Here is a 16,721-nt window from a genome sequence, read left to right as displayed (position 1 = left end):
CAGTATCCTGTATGGAGTTTTATAAGGGGACCAGTATCCTGTATGGAGCGTTATATGGGGGCCAGTATCCTGTATGGAGCTTTATAAGGGGACCAGTATCCTGTATGGAGCGTTATATGGGGGCCAGTATTCTGTGTGGAGCGTTATATGGGGGCCAGTATCCTGTATGGAGCCTTATATGGGGGCCAGTATTCTGTGTGGAGCGATTCACCGGTTTCTGAGCTATTGTGGAATTTACAATAGATATCACTCATGTAATGTAAGAAGTGAAATCTTTGCATTGTAATATATATATATATATATATATATATATATATATATATATATATATATATATTTCTCCGCTGTATCTCTGCATCATGAATCGTGGTATGCGTTAAAGGGGCCCACTGAGACTCTTTCGCCCGGGGCCCAGAAAAACCTGGAGCCAGCCCTGGTGGTCAGTATCTGGAAAGGCTTGCTCCAGAGAGGAGCTAACACGTATTGTGCTGGACCATGTGTGATTAACCCGGAGTGGCCAGAGCTCGGCCGATATACGGACTGTGATACAACTTTTTATTTTGTTTTGCCTTTATGCCGAATGGACTTTGTTTTTTTCTTTATGGACTCCAGGTTAGTCTATGGCGCTGAATAAAGTAACTTGTAATTTAAAGAGACTGTTCCTTATGTACCTCCGCACATTGCTGAGCTTGTCGCTTTACCACAATATATATATATATATTTATATATACACATACAACCTGGAAAAAGGATAGCTCCTTGGCCTCAATGCAAAATCTGCAATAGGGTCCCAAACTTTTGTGTTTTTGATACTATTGGTTTTCTCATATAGGCCAAACAGACCTTTTGCCCCCACCCCACAGACTCCTAGTCTATCCTCTGCACCCACTATTGTTACGCCCCTGAGTGCAGGTTCCAGACTCCTACAGTCCTGTATGATGTACAGGAAAAATGATTAGGGAACAAAGAGACATGTGTATCACCACAAATTGTGGCTTCCTCAGGAGTACCTGATTGTCATCATCACTATGTTTTAGGTGTATTTAGCAATTGTCTGACACTTTTATATAATTCTATAATAAAGAATTATTTGTACTTGGCACATATATAAAGTTCACTTACGGGTTTTACACTCAGTCTTTCTCTCTGTTGTTATTTATGTAGTGTAGCTCTGGGTTTATAGCATATTTACTTAGAGCTGTGTCAACCCAATCTGTGAGTTGCTGGACTATACATTTCTTGTTAAAGAAAGGGACAGTTAGTCAGTTGTAAATTTCTAACTGTATATATGAAACTGATGTTTCTAACTGGATCTGTTGACATGTAATGTGTAAGTGCCAGCAGTTTTTCTAACGGAATGATGGGGGGGTGGGAGCTGCTCCATAAGTTGCTATGTTCAGTTATTCACAGTTGAAATACATAATAATGCGCATTATTTCTATATGATGACACATATGATGTCCAATTTTTTTCACAGATCCATAGACGTGCATTGGCGAGTTCGGTCTGTGAGTTTGTTCACTATTTGCCATGTCTATGTGATTTTGTGTGGCTAACTTAGTCTGGGAAAATACACGGACGTGTGAAGAGCCCCGTAGACTAATATAAAACTGAAGTCTGAATCAGCCCTTACTTAAGTGTTGGAGCTAACAAAGACAATCGATAGCTCACACACTTCCAACATAAAGCTAGTGAATGTTGCTGTATTCAGATGCTGACTTTTTTTATAGAAAAACTATGTCTGGTTTAAAATAATTTTCTATTAAGAAATCTGGAAGAGGCTGATTTCTAATTCTATTATGACGATACGAGTTACAAAATAATTTTGCCATTTCAAATAAAAAAAAGGTAACAGTGACTATTACCTGAAGTCATGATTTTCATAAAATAGTCATTACAAACACACGGCTGTCTGTCACATCAGCATGGCCACCCAGTAGTTGTGGCGGGAGCACTCAGCGCATGCGCAGTGTAGGTCTGCACACCGCGCAGGCACCGGATGCCGCTGGAGGAGGCTTGTGAGGATATTCCCAGCTATTGAGACATCTATTAATCCAGAAGGAGAGGCTGGCCATCTGGTTTCATGTTTGGATAAGGGGCTTCACCCTGATGACATCTAGAATTTTTATTCAGTGCTCAAAGTTATTTTTCCCCTTCATGCCTAATTTACCAGACGAAAGAAGATTGTCATTGTGAATCTGAATATTTACAATAGGGAATGTTTGGGGTCTACATCCTGCTGACAGATTTTCTTTAAAACAAGTTTAAAATGTATAAAATTCCAATTGCTTTAGGACAGGAGAGCTTCACTACGGTCTGAAGAATACTTTAAATACAAAATACATATCTGAAGTTGTACAGAGAAAGTCTAAGCTTTGTGTGTCCACAATTCACAACTATTATTGCTCTATCTATGTACAGTATGTATACCTATAGCACATATTCATATTAACTGTTTATACCCAGGAGGTGACATCTCCACTGAATAGTCATTATTATAAATAAAGTTAGTGCGTATTGATTGGCAGGTCTTGATCCATTATGTTAGTAATTTCTACTCACTATACTGGTGTCCTGAGAACCGCCTCCTACCTCTTGGCATTCGCGGCTATTCTTTTGATTAGAAGGCCTGGCACGACATCATTTTTACAGCATGACGTCCATGTGACCTCGTGCCAAGCCAGCCAATCAAAAGAGGAGCCTGAGATGTTGTCAGGTAGGAGGCAGTTCTCAGTGGTCCCAGCCAGCGGCCACAGATTACTGACCAGGATGATGGACCGGGTCCAGTGAATCGATTCACATCAACTCTAATTATAAACTTTCTATTAGTCAGCCATAATTTTTCAAAGATTGCTTAGTTGTGGTGTGTCACACAGTGAATAAAGATACTAACCTACATTTCAAAATTCATAAGAACTAAGATAAAAACATCAAAAAGTGTAATATCAAAAATACCACAGCGGGACTAAGGTTGGACCTAGACTACGTGGCAACATCAGTTGAACTCACAGTGCCCATGATTTTGGCAATGCAATCAGGTGGCCATTTGAAGGTTTCCACTGAATGTAACTTGCCTACGCTACCGCACTAAGAAAAACCTCATTAATGCCATCCAGTGATGCTGCAATATGGGTACATAAGACAGCACACTGTTGGGTCAGCCTTGGTCTTAAGTTCAATACAGTAGTAGTCTGTTCTCCACCATCCGAAGCAACAAATATAGAGGACACTGGAGAATAGAAGCATGATGAGGTACTATAGCGCTAACACCTTCAATAGTCACTTTTCTTACAAATCAATAACTGGTCTATTCAACAAAATAAGAAAAATAGACTAGTGTGCACAGAGCTTTAAGATGACCATACATATAAGATAGAAGTCAGACGGACAACCATAGAATGAACCACCATTCTGCATACACATTTTAGGCCTCATTCAGATGTCCATGTTATGTTGTATTTGTTTTCTTCATGGATAGACACGTACACACTACAACCTATGGGGCTGTTCACATGTCCCATGTTTTCCACGTACGTGTTTAAACACGGATATGTGAATGAGGCTTTACTTGATATTAGTCATTTCAGTTGTCCAAAGTGGCCTTAGACTTACATTTACACTGGACAAGGGCCAATATATTGCTGTAAGTGAGTTTGCTACAAAAGGGCAAAAGATCTTAGACTAACACTTGTTTATGTATTGGCTTCGTTCTACATAATGGGGTCTGTCATCGGTTGGCTTAAATGCTCGATTATTATTATTAAACGTTCATTATAGTTGAAATCATCCATTTTCGTCAACCTTAATATGTATGACCACCTTTAGACATAATTATTGTTTCTGATTCCATACAATAATGTGCATGTGGTTCAGAGACACAAGGTGTCTTCTCAAATTCTGTTTTCAACTCCACATTGAGTGAGATATTAGGAATTCTAAACACATTCATAGAAATAAGCAACTTTCTGCTGATAAGTCCACAAAATAAGCTTGCACATCTAACTACAAAACTGACCAAACTGAATTTTTTTTAAAGAAATTAAAAATTTAGAAATAGTTTCATCAAACTAGTTTCAAGTACTGACTAGACTGATCAGAAGATAATATATACAAGTGAAACACTCTAGGGTGTATGGTTGATGTACGAATGCCCATAGCGATACATTTGCAGTTGGTATCACTTTGCTAGGTAGGTAGCTTTAATATGGCTTTCACGTTTATGGGTTCTCTTCCTTAGCTAAGTTTTCTGCCATGCTCCGAATGCAGTTCTCCACAAAGTAGTTGCATAGTTCAGGCTAATTTAGTTGTGCTTTAAAGCGTACCTCACAGCAATGTATATAACATACAGTAACCATTCATTACAGCTAATTTACCAGCCAATTCTCTTAGAGATCTCCACCCAAAAGTCTAGCCGTGAATGCATTTTCTAGCAATCTCCAAGTCCCCATTACAAAGTCTAAATTCACGGACATCAACTGTCCTCTTAATAACTAAACACTACAAGGTGCAACCACACTGTAGCCCACATTATTCCCAGGTGAAGCAGAATTTAGGGGTCTCAAGATCTCTACTCCAAGCTAAGTTATTGGGTTTTGAGTAGAATTCTTTTTTAAGGAACCCAAGGTTCTTCCTTATTTCAAGAAAGCAGCCTATTATGTCAGCCAGTGGCCAAATACAGACTTGCAGCTCCAGAAATACATAGCAGCCACAAATTACTGGCATCAGCAGGATGGACTAAAGCATGGTTAGTATAAATCAAATGCTCCCTGAACTTCAACAAAGAATCATTCAAAAATGTTCATAATACAGTCATGAAACGTCTCACTTAGAAATGCTCACATCTACCTTCTACACAATGCTTCCATATTCCTGAAGCTTAAAACTTTAAGATGCATGAAGGTCTCCAATCACAACTGGATCTGGGATTATTTTGGATCACCTTTCAGCATTCATCTAGTTTCAATATGAAAACCATCATTAAAGAACCTTCAAGAAGTTGGTCTTCAGACTAAGGAGATATGTGACAGTAAAGAGAGGACAACTGGAAACACCTTATTTAACAGAAGAGGCAAAATTTAAGGCTGGTATGGGGTCCAAGGAGAAAAGAGGCTCTACCCTAGTTGTCCTGTCCCTTTAGCTATATTGTGGCAATAATTGGTTTAGCACTTCTGTCTCCAAGATGGGGAATTGGCCTTCTGACACTTACTAGGGCGTTGAGTGAGAACAAACTATAAATCCTTCTGTTCTGGGTGAAAATACAGGGCAGTATAATGGGGACCATGTGACTCTTTGTTATGGGATATCCTCCCTTCTATCTTCTCCATTGTCTCATTCCCCAAAGAGGACCCTATATTTCTAGGTGTGCCGTTTCATGCTGTCTTGTTCATTTATCGTTTTGCCCTTTGGGAAAATCTGTTACAGAAGTGAAGCATAAGGGCTATATTAATAACAATTAAAAAATCCTTCATAATTAGAGTAGAGTGAATAAAATAAGAGTTGAGGTAACCAGCCCTCAATAACCCTGTAGCTTCAGATTGAAATGATTTCATTTATTTCATATGCACGCAGTTCAGTAAAAGGCACGTGTTGTACAAGGCGCCATATTGACTTCAGCCAACAGTGATTCTGATTATCCTATTTCCTTGTCTGCTCGGGTCTCTTCTTGAGATTCTTCCAATGATGAATTTATTGCTTCCATGAAAGGCCCAGGATAGGTTTGTGCTGAGTGTTGGATTCCTTTGTCCAAATCACTGTCTTCATTTGGGTCTTCCTTGGCGCCGAAGGCAGGACAGGACCTGGTTCGTGCATAATTTGGCTCTGCTCTAGCACTGCCGACCATCTCGCTGACTGTGCTTATCGGGGACGCCCGCCACCTTCGTCTCTGCAACTGATCCTCTTTGTGTTTTATGGAATACCAAGCCAAAAATATAAAAATGAATCCTAAGAATTTAAGACCAGCTGCCAGTCCAAAATAAACAAAACGAAATGATGTCACGTTGTATTCCCAGCAGGAACCTTGTACGCCACAGTCCTGTTGCCAAAGCATGCAAGTCGTATCAATAACAGCCCCAAAGTAGATTGGTGTAGGAATGTAAGCTGCAACAACAAAGGAACATAGGAACATTTAGAAATCGGCAGCTTTTCTCACAATAAATGACTTGTAAAACTGATGACTACTGCCAATGTAATCACATGACATCTATTCGTAATGTTTGAGCTCTCACAAAACCCATATGCTAAATCTGAAACATGTAATAAGTCACAGACTTACAAAATATGAAAAAATGCAAAGTAATGTTAAGACCCGGACCTTCAGGAGGGGAATGCATGGCATTATTATGCATTGTTTTCCTCTCCTGAAAGGGTGAATGTGGCTGGAATGGTTTCCCGCCATGCTGGGGATTGGCTCAGGTAGCCAGCCTGTCAGTGAGGTGTCGCAGGGGGAAGACTACTTCTTCCCTATGCGACAGCTGCTGATAGGGTCCTAATATTTATTAAACATTGGTGGTGCAGGGTATTAAAGATGGCAGCGCCTGAGGAGAGTGCCAGTCCTCAGACGCTGCTCATCTAGTGCTGCTGCTGCCGTCGTGCCTGTGTCACCATGGACGCCCTGATTGAGGAGCTGCGCCGCAAGATGGGGGAGGAAGGTGCCCTGTCGTGGATCCGTCGATGCCTGGACCAGGACGAGGGAGATGTGCCCGGACCGAGTGTCGTCCGCAGACTGAACGGACAACAGGAAGCACTGGAGGAGCGCATCACTGACGCAGAGCCGAAAGCCTTGATGACGTCATCCGGCGGCGCGGTCCTGTGCGCCGGAGCCAGGAGCAAGAGGAGGAGAGTGGTATACTCTCCATCCCCAGTGAGGGCGCACGGGACACCAGGGAGGAGGCGAGGACGCAGGGGTGCCGCTGATGTCACCCCACACACAAGGACCAAGCTGGCCTCAGTTGACCACCGGCTGGAGGAAGCCATTGCTGGTCCTGAGGCTGACGGTCCGCAAGCTGGAGAGCCCGCAGAGAACGAGGTCTTCAGGCGTGAGGACAGTCAAGACGGGTCGTCTGAGGGCGGTGAGTATAGCCATCATGATACACACTACACTCTGGAACAGTTGTCACATGTATTGTCCTCATTGAGGGACTTATTACAGCCCCCTGCTGTGCCTTCTAGGCCAGCTAGTCTGTCCTCCAGGGCCCCGGGTGTAGCTGAGGTATGGAAGCACTTAGACCAGGACCTGGGGGGCGAGAGGGGGAAGCAGGAATCCATGTTAACTCCTGTAGCCTCAGGGGTTAAAGGGGTAGGGGAGGATTGTTATAAGGAAGCGTTAGTATGCACTGTCTCCCCCCTAGGTTATCACTTACCCATAACAGTGAAAGAAAAAATTTGACGTAATGAATATTTGGATATCTTGTCTTTGCTGCCAGCTTCTAAGGACTTTTTGTCCCGGTTGGAGAAAGACGATGATAGACGCAGACCGATTCCACGGTCTTTTAATAATTGGCTGCAAGCCTTTTGTATTTACGCCAGTGTTATCGGTGAGAGGTTTCCAAGCAAGTGTTCAGGGCTTTTCCAACATGTGGAAATAGTAATGGAAGCATACAAGCATTTTGGTAATCTGAGCTGGTATTTCTATGATGAGAATTTTAGACAGAAACTATCGGTATACCCATCCCTTAGATGGGGGGTTAAGGATGTGGGTTTGTGGCTGAACCTTATGTTGCCCTCCAAACCTGCTAATGTTCAGCGCCAAATACCGGCTCAAACTACAGTGAGGAAAGGTACTTGCTTCGCTTTCAATGAAACACAGTGTAAATAGCCCAACACCTGCAAATACAAACACGAGTGCTCCTTTTGTGGAGGGTCACATCCTATGTCCAGGTGTTTTAAAAAAGCGAGCCTGTCAGGACAGCCCTCCAGAAAGGAGCACCTTAACAACGGCATTGACTCCAGTAAATCTGGAGAAAATGTGCCCCTGGTTAGAGCGGTACCCAGACCACAAGAGAGCCAGCCTACTAACTACAGTATTGGTTTTACGGAGGGTTTCTATATTCCCCAATCCCTGGGGGAAGGCTGCATATGGGTGAATAATTTAAAATCTGTGGATCTACACCCAGAGGTGGTAGAGAAGAAATTAAGTAAAGAAATAGTGGAAGGAGAGTACCAGGCCCCTTTAGGGTGCGTCCGTTTAAGAATTTTCGTTTATCACCTCTGGGTGTAATCCCTAAGAAGGAACCAAATTCGTTTAGGCTTACTCACTACTTATCATATCCATACGGGTCTTCTTTAAATGACAGCATTGACAATAGCGTTATTTCTGTTAGCTATACATCATTTGATACGGCAGAGGAGATAGTTAAAAGTTTTGGGCCTGGGGCTTTAATGGCCAAGGCCGACATAGAATCTGCCTTTAGGCTGCTGCCTATACAAACTAGTGGGTTTAATTCTCTTGGTTTTCAGTTTAATGGTTCTTTCTATGTAGATAAATGCCTGCCTATGGGTTGTTCAGTATCGTGTTTTTATTTTGAGGCGTTTGCTTCATTTATGGAGTGGGTGACAGCAGTCAGGTCCATGAAGGGCGGTATAGCGCACTACTTGGACTATTTTCTTTTTGTAGGCCCAGCTGATTCTGATGTTTGTAGTGAGCTGTTAGCTATCTTTCAATCAATTTGTGTGCAGTTTGGTATCCCGCTAGCTAGAGGGAAAACTATTCATCCGGTTAGTTGTATTGAATATTTAGGTATTGTAGTAGATACAGTTAGGGGCGAGTGTCGATTACCTTTAGTTAAGATTGACAAATGTAGGAATGCATTGCTAGCATTATTCAGTAAGAAGAAAGCAATGGTCAAAGAAGTTGAGTCTGTGTTGGGTTTGCTAGCCTTTGCGTCTAGAGTTATGCCTATGGGTAGAGTTTTCAGTAGACGCTTGTCCGCGCACATTGCAGGAGTTGGGAACCCGCAGTTTCATGTGCGCATAACCAAGGAGGTCAAGGAGGATTTAGAAGTCTGGTTAGATTTTTTGCAGTATTTTAATGGCCTATCAATCTGGCGGTCTGCCTTTGTTGCTGAAGTTGAATTGGAGTGATATATGGATGTAAATTCTTCCTTAGGTTTTGGTGTCTATCTGGGTGGTAAGTGGTGTGCAGAGAAATGGCACCCTGCCTGGTTAAAAAATGGCATTTTAAATAATATAATTTTGTTAGAAGTTTTTCCCATTTTGGTGTCAATAGCGATTTGGGGAGAGCAGTTGTCTAATAGGAATATTCTCATTCATTCCAGTAGGAAAGGAGTAGTTCTTGCTGTGAATTGCTTGTCAAGTAAATGTAAATTAGTAGTTAGACTGCTCAGGCATTTAGTTCTGTTGTGTCTCAAAAGGAACATTTGGCTGAAGGCGGTAGAAGTTGACAATAAATATAGTGCAGTTGCTGAATCACTTTCTCATTTACAGTTCTCAGATTTCTTCAGGCTCGCACCCCACGCTCAACGGATAGGAGAGGATTGTCCAGGATATATGTGGGGAATAATCTGGGCCTAATAATGGAATTGTTGCAAAGGTCACTAGCGGGTTCAACCTGGAAGGGTTACCTGGCGGCTTGGGAGCTGTGGTCAGAATTCTGTGCAGGTGGCAGGTTGAGAGCTGACAGGTGTTCAGAGCAGGCTGCTTTAACTTTTGTGTTGCCATGTATTGATAAAGGGCTTGCATATTCAACAATAGCAAAAAATGTATCCGGTATTTCTTTCTTTCTTAAAATTCTGGGTCAGCGTCCAATTAATGATTATTTTTTAATTAAGCAGGTATTGAAGGGGTACAAGAGGAAGCGTTTTGTTCGTGATGGAAGGTGCCCGATTTCCCCAACTATGCTAAAAAATCTGTGTGAAGTGGCATTTACTTGTTGTTATAATGAATTTGAGGCTATTTTATTTTCCACAGCAGCAGTTTTAATGTTTTTTTTTGGAGCTCTTAGTATAGGTGAACTGTTACCCAGAAGTAAGACGGGCACAGAAGGATTGTCATGGCAGCACGTGAAGTTGAAAAAAAAAATCATTAATGCTTTTTATAGCTAGATCAAAGACAGATCAGTCCGGTAAAGGTTGTGGTATTCATTTAAAATGTTTTTTGGATGCAGCTATCTGTCCAGTCTGCAGGGTGAAGAGCTATTTGGATATTCGCTCCGCAAGTGGAGAGAAGTTCCTGCTTCATTGGTCTGGTGAGCCTCTGACGCAATTCCAGTTTAGGAGTAGTCTTAAAAAGTGTTTGTCGGTGATGCAGTTGGGGGATAGATATTTTTCTACCCATTCCTTTAGGATTGGTGCTGCGACAGAGGCCGCCAGATTGGGATTGAGTGAGGAAGTCATTAAGAGATTGGGAAGGTGGGATTCGAAATGTTATAAGTTGTACATTAGGAGATAATTAACACTATTGTTTTTTCTGTTGTAGTTTTTCTAGGTGTCACAGTGTGGAGTTTGGGCCATTCATTTATCCGATGGGCTGAATGGAGGGCGCAACAGCGCTGCTACGGGCCAAATTTATCATTGTCTTCGGATAAAGTGAGAATTTTTTTGTTTGGAATTAGTGGACAAAGACGGTCTTTTGGATCAAGTGACCCTAATGGGTATTTGAGCTCCGGCCCCTGACATCATTATCGTACACCTAGGAGGAAACCACATTGGGAAGTTGGGCACTATTGACCTGTTATTCCAGATGAAGAAGAGTTTGTTAGAGGTAAAAAAGTCATTTTATAATGTTAAGATTATATTTTCTGAGGTTGTTTCCAGGCTTTTGTGGGTTAGGTCAGCGGAGCTGAAGTTTTGTGAGAAAATACGTAAAAGGTTAAACAGGTCTTTGAGTAAATTCATGCCACTAATTGGTGGGTTTTCATTTAGACACGTGGATTTGGAAGGAGGATTGCCAGGCCTTTTTCAGGTTGATTGTGTTCACCTATCTGATGTAGGTTTTGACATATTCAACCTAAATTTACAAGCAATGGTTGAGTTGGCCCTTGGTGGGGCGGGGCCATGCGTGTCTTTTTAGTCACGATGGCCGTTTGGGGTTAGTCGTTCAGGAGACTGAATGGACAGCAGGTTGGTAAGGTAAACGGGCTTGAGCTTATGGCTAAGCTGCGGTGTTATAAGAGTTTTATTAAAGTGATGGTTTTTTAAGTATAAGAATTTTTAATAAAGGCCGTGGCCATAAATTTTCCAACCAAATCTGCGTATGTCATGTTTATTGAGTGTGGTAAATAATAGTTTTTTTTATAGTAAGGTTAATATGCAGTATAATGCCATAAGCCAAACTATATGTCATTTAGGCCCCTTCTTCTGGCTGCCGCACAGGTCATGACATCAAACAAAGGACTTTTGGGATCTAGGGTAAGTAATAGGGTCAAAGCTAGCTTCTTTGGCTGATCTAAAGTCAAATATCAAAATCCCAGGTGGTTTGGACCAGAAAAGGGGTTATTGTAGGGAGACCTAGTGACCTAGGGGCAGTGTAACCATCCCTGGTCATCTAGAACAGTAAAGGGGTTTATGACAACATCAACAGTCGTCTCCAGAAAAATAAAGAGCTGTGGGAAACGATGGAGCATGTATTCATGAGATTATGACGATCCTTTAATATTTATAATGGTGGTCACATATGCATGGTATGACAGCAAATGTCAAACCCCCACCTATTCTTATGAAAGGGTCTGCTAAAAACAGACAGTGCATGCATGCCGTCTGTGTTCTGTCTGTTTAAATCACGCATATGTGAACAAAGCCTAAGGCTACGTTCCCATGATGAGCTTTTGGTGTGATTTTGATGTTGCAGCATTTATGCAACTATTACTTGGGTTACTTGCATTTTTTCTTGCGTTTTTGTGTGCGTTCTTTTAATATGTGTTTTTATCGTGTTTTTGACGCTGTAGTTTTTGTCTCTGCTTGCTTTGTCATTCTTGATATTTTGATTACGCTGAACCCTACTGAACATACGTAGGTGCGGATTACATGTGCTTTTGAAAATGCATATTAACTTTTTACCTGCGGATTTTCTGCATCTAATATAAGTCTATGGGGAAAATCTGCACAGAAAACTCAGCGTACCCGCAATAGAAATTGACATGTTGCGAATATGAAAAATGCACCGCAGGTCAGTTTACGCAGCGTAAATAAGAAGCACAGTGTGCATGAGGTTCTAGAAATCCCATCCACGTTGCTGGAACTGTAAGACACTGCGACTATGACACAGGGAAAATACACAGCGTCAAAAATACGATAAGAGCTCATCATGGGAACGTAGCCTAAGAATGCCTCATTGCATGCATCATTACTATTTTGCACTTGGGTGACTTCTGACTTTTGACAATTGGTTGAATCAAACAGAACCTACATAGTAAATAAAGGTTTTCTTTTTATAAACTGCTTAACAGCACCACCTAGTGGACAAAAGCTACGAATACATAATTTCAACATTTTGGAATAACAATCATTTTTTTAAATATACAGTATATATATTTTCACTCAAGTTGTACTTTCTTTTTATAAATTTGTGGACACTTATATGTAAATAATGTATTTGAGGCAAAAAAAAACGTGTTTAGTGCTCTTTATTGTCAAACTCTAAACTGTCATCATAAATGTTACAGTTCTGATTAAATTATTTGGTGTTTTTTGATTCGTATGTAATAAACAATATAGAAATAAAATTGTGTTTTTTGTGTTTTTTTTTCCACTTCTTCACCGCAAACGAAATCTGAACATGAATTACTACCTCATGAGCAGTTTGTTCTATTCCGTTACACTGGTACATAAAAGTTTTCCAGGATTTTTTAAAAGTGGGCAAACAAAAGCATTACTTACTCCTTAACCCTGCTGGTCCAGCAATGATAATGTCCCATCTATCAATCATGTGACCGCTGTAGCCAATCACCCAGTAGTGACATACGCATGTTTTATGACCGTTGATTAGCTGCAGCCTTCGATGGAGGCGCTCATCACTGTAAGACCAAGAGGAACAGGGAAAATGGGATCTCCATTCTTATTAGTGGGGGCAAAAATGGTTATGCCCCCACTGATCAGACATTTATGGAATGTCCTTTAATTGTTGAATAAATGTCAATAATTAGACTTCCTCTTTAAATGGATTCCAACCACATTGGAATTGATGACCTATGTTTAGGATAGTTCATCAGTATTTTGTAGACATCACTGGCCTTAGTGGTGAAGCCAATGTAGGTGGCATGAGACTAAGGAGGCCAGAGACTGACTGCAGCATCTACTGCTGTAAAAGGGACGGCACTGCTGTAAAAGGGACGGCACTGCTGTAAAAGCAACGATACTGCTGTAAAAGGGACGATACCGCTGTAAAAGGGACGATACCGCTGTAAAAGGAATGGCACTGATGTAAAAGGGACGATACTGCTGTAAAAGGGATGATACTGCTGTAAAAGGGACGGCACTGCTATAAAAGGGATGGTACTGCTGCAGCCCTGTAAGCAATGACCAGTGAGGATAATTATTATGTTCCATTAGGCTAGCGCACGGACCCCTAGCATACCTTTAACAACCACACACCATGACACAAGGTATTTGTTACACTACGTATTGTCTTTACTGTCTCTGAGTCTGATCTATGACACTGAGAGACAGAATCAGGCTGTATACTATTTTCTTGTGGCGATCTATAAGATCAACTACCAGATGCCCCACAGCTCTATATGAGTACTAGGAAGTCCTACCTATATATATGGGATTCAGTATGTCTCTGAAACTCTTTTACTGCTATAGATATTTGAGGCTAGCATATGGACCCCTGACATCTTCTTTATGATATAAGACTATTCCTATATTATATATTGCTCTTGAGCTCTTATTGGGACATAGAAAAATAATACCGGAGTGTGTGCAAACCCTTTGTGGCGATTTACCAAATTAATTACTAGCAATTATATGCATGGGATCTAGTGTGTCTCTGTAATATTTTTACTGTAATGGACTTTTTCTATATATAATGTCATTTCAGTCCTCTTCTTTTTCTCATCTTAAACTTCTATATGATTTATTTCTATGTTGTATATTTATATCGTGTCAAATAAAAATTACTATTTTTCATAAAACTGACCCCACAGTTTGTTTAAGAATTCATGTCCATTCCTAATGGAACATAATAATTATAGATCACCAATGTGGTGATATGGACTCAGGAACTCACTGTTTTTTCGGTTTATTATTATATTGGGGATTGATCTCACTTTTTTAGTGATATCTTTATAGGTGTATATGTAATGACCAGTGAGGAGCAGTGGAGTGACTGACAGCACTGGAGCATCTTCAAGTATTAATGCATTGGCTACCTTTGCCACAACCTCTTTCCACTCCATAGTTCAAGTTAGTATTAAAAGTGAGAAATGTTTTGATACCTGAGAAATCCATTTTCTCCAACACCCATTAAAGGTAAACTGTCACGTTGTACATTCAGTCTGATCTGTGGACTGTATGTTATAGAGAAGGAGAAGCTGAGCAGAATGATATTCAGGTTTGTTGGAAAATATTCAGTGTAACTTCTAATTTATTAATTGAAATCCCTGCATAGGAGTCAAGCAGGGAGTCCTACTAGTGATTGGAAGCTACCTCTGCATGCAGTCACTGACTAGGACCGCCCACTGGACTCCTATGCATACAGACACCACGGATTTTATTGAATAAATGCATTCTGATTAGCTACTGTTCTATAAAAGCCTACAGATGAGACACTATTTTCATCATGAATGTACCATACTACCCTTAGTACTTACCAAGAGTTCTCAACAAAACAAACTGCATTCCTAATGCAAAAGGCCTTTCTCCTTCATCTACTGACCTGAAAAACAATTTATAAAGTTAGCAATACTGAAACAAGTGATCCAGAAACAAGGCATCATTTCTGATCAGAATGAACATCCTAATCATAGGATTAAAAATTGCTTTAAAGGGGTATTCTCATTTCTAAGATCCTATCCCAATAAGTAGTAGGTGTAATAATATTAGCAAATTCCTCCAATTAGAAATGTAGTATAGTTCTTCTGATTTGCTATGGTGCTTACCCCATGTGTAGGGCATTGCAGTAGCTTAGGTATCCATGGTTACGACCACTAACAGCTAACTAACTGTCACTATAGGAGTTGTAACCATCTCTATCTAAGCTACTGCAATGCCCTGCACATGGGGTAAGTGACAAGCCAAAAAGAATACTCCAATAAAGAATAATAATAAGATAAATGTTATCTTTAAAAAAGTGTTTTTATTAAACATATATTCAGATAACAAAAAAGCGGATCTACAGCCAATAAACATGTCACTGTCAGATATTAATCAAATATTCAATAGATGATACAAAAAGATACATTAAACTGAATATGAGTCCATATGGGGAAATTCTATTCAGTATCCATGGATGAATAAATACAAGTAATTATAAAGATCAATAATCCATTGTACAATGTCCCCACCTAATGGGAGTCAAAATGGAATAACAATCAGATTACAGAAGTGCAAGTATGATAGTAGCCACAAACTGATATCTAATCACAGAAACAAATGATTAAATGCTAGGCAGACAAGGTTAGTAACATATCTTAGGAAATTGTTCCATTTATAAGGATAAGTGTAAAAGTAAGCAGGGGCGTACATAGAAATCATGGGGCCCCATAGCAGAAGCTCTAATTGGGCCCCCGCCACAAAAAATAAATAAATATTTGTCTGTGTCACAGAAGATCAGATCTCAAAACTTTCCTGCCTTTACATAGTAATTTTCCTCCTGCTGAAGTCCTACATTCCTCTTTCATTGCCCCCATAAAGTATGATGCCAATAAAAGTGCCCCCCAAACACAGTATGATACCCCCATGGAGCATTCCTCCATATTAGCCTCCACATGCATAGCATAATTACCCTACTATAGCCCACCTCAACTCCCAAGGCAAAGTATGGTGACCCTAACACGGTATGATCCCCCAACTGTGACTCCCACACAGCCCTCCATACAGTATAATGGGCCTACATACAGTATAATGGCCCTCACTAGCCCTCCAAACAGTATAATGGCCCCACACAGCCCTCCAAACAGTATGATGGATCCCACACAGCCCTCCAAACAGTATGATGGATCCCACACAAACCTTCACACCATATAATTGCTTTCATACAGTATAATGGCCCCCCACATAGCCCTCAAAATACTATAATGGCCCCACATAGCCCTCCTTATAGTATAATACGCCACCTGTAATCCTCCATATAGTATAATGTGCCCCCCATAATCCTCCATATAGTATAATGAACTTCCCATGGTCCTCCATAGAATATAACGCACTCCCTATAGTCCTCCATACAGTATATTACACACCCCATAGGGTAAAATGCAGCCCCCATATAGTATAATGCACCCCACAGTCCTGCAGTATTATGGGCACTACGTACTCACTGATTTTAAAATACCGTATATTTTAAATAAGCCGACCTGAGTATAAGCCGAGGCCCCTAATTTTACCAGAAAAAAATGGGAAAACGTATTGACTCGAGTATAAGCCTAGGGTGGGAAATGCAGCAGCTACTGGTAAATTTCCCCATCCTGGTACGTATGGCACCCCTCATCCCCCAATCCTGGTACTTATGGCCCCCTCATCCCCCAATCCTGGTACGCATTGCTCTCTCATTACCAATCCTGGTAAGTATGGCACCCCTCATCCCCCAATCCTGGTACGTATGGCACCCCT

The 16,721-nt window shown here is 40.8% G+C and overlaps 1 protein-coding gene across 2 annotated transcripts in view; it reads right to left on the bottom strand.

Annotated features, from left to right (window-relative positions):
• Nucleotides 1–271: 271 nt before the first annotated feature.
• SLCO5A1 (solute carrier organic anion transporter family member 5A1) overlaps nucleotides 272–16,721 on the bottom strand; it is a 157,283-nt gene continuing 140,833 nt past the window's right edge. For both annotated transcript variants that reach the window (XM_073679417.1, XM_073679418.1), the window contains 2 exons: nucleotides 14,765–14,829; nucleotides 272–6,096 (listed from right to left, as the gene is read on the bottom strand). In XM_073679417.1, the coding sequence (XP_073535518.1) occupies nucleotides 5,630–6,096; nucleotides 14,765–14,829 (532 nt within the window). In that variant the 3' untranslated portion in view covers nucleotides 272–5,629. The remainder of the gene's footprint in view (nucleotides 6,097–14,764; nucleotides 14,830–16,721) is intronic.

Source organism: Phyllobates terribilis, unplaced genomic scaffold (assembly GCF_046119375.1).
Source record: "Phyllobates terribilis strain yellow unplaced genomic scaffold, ASM4611937v1 Scaffold_4__5_contigs__length_816908805, whole genome shotgun sequence".
In the NCBI taxonomy this organism is placed as follows: Eukaryota; Metazoa; Chordata; class Amphibia; order Anura; family Dendrobatidae; genus Phyllobates; species Phyllobates terribilis.
Note: the sequence above shows the minus strand (reverse complement) of the source record. Positions and strands in the feature narration are given on the sequence as shown.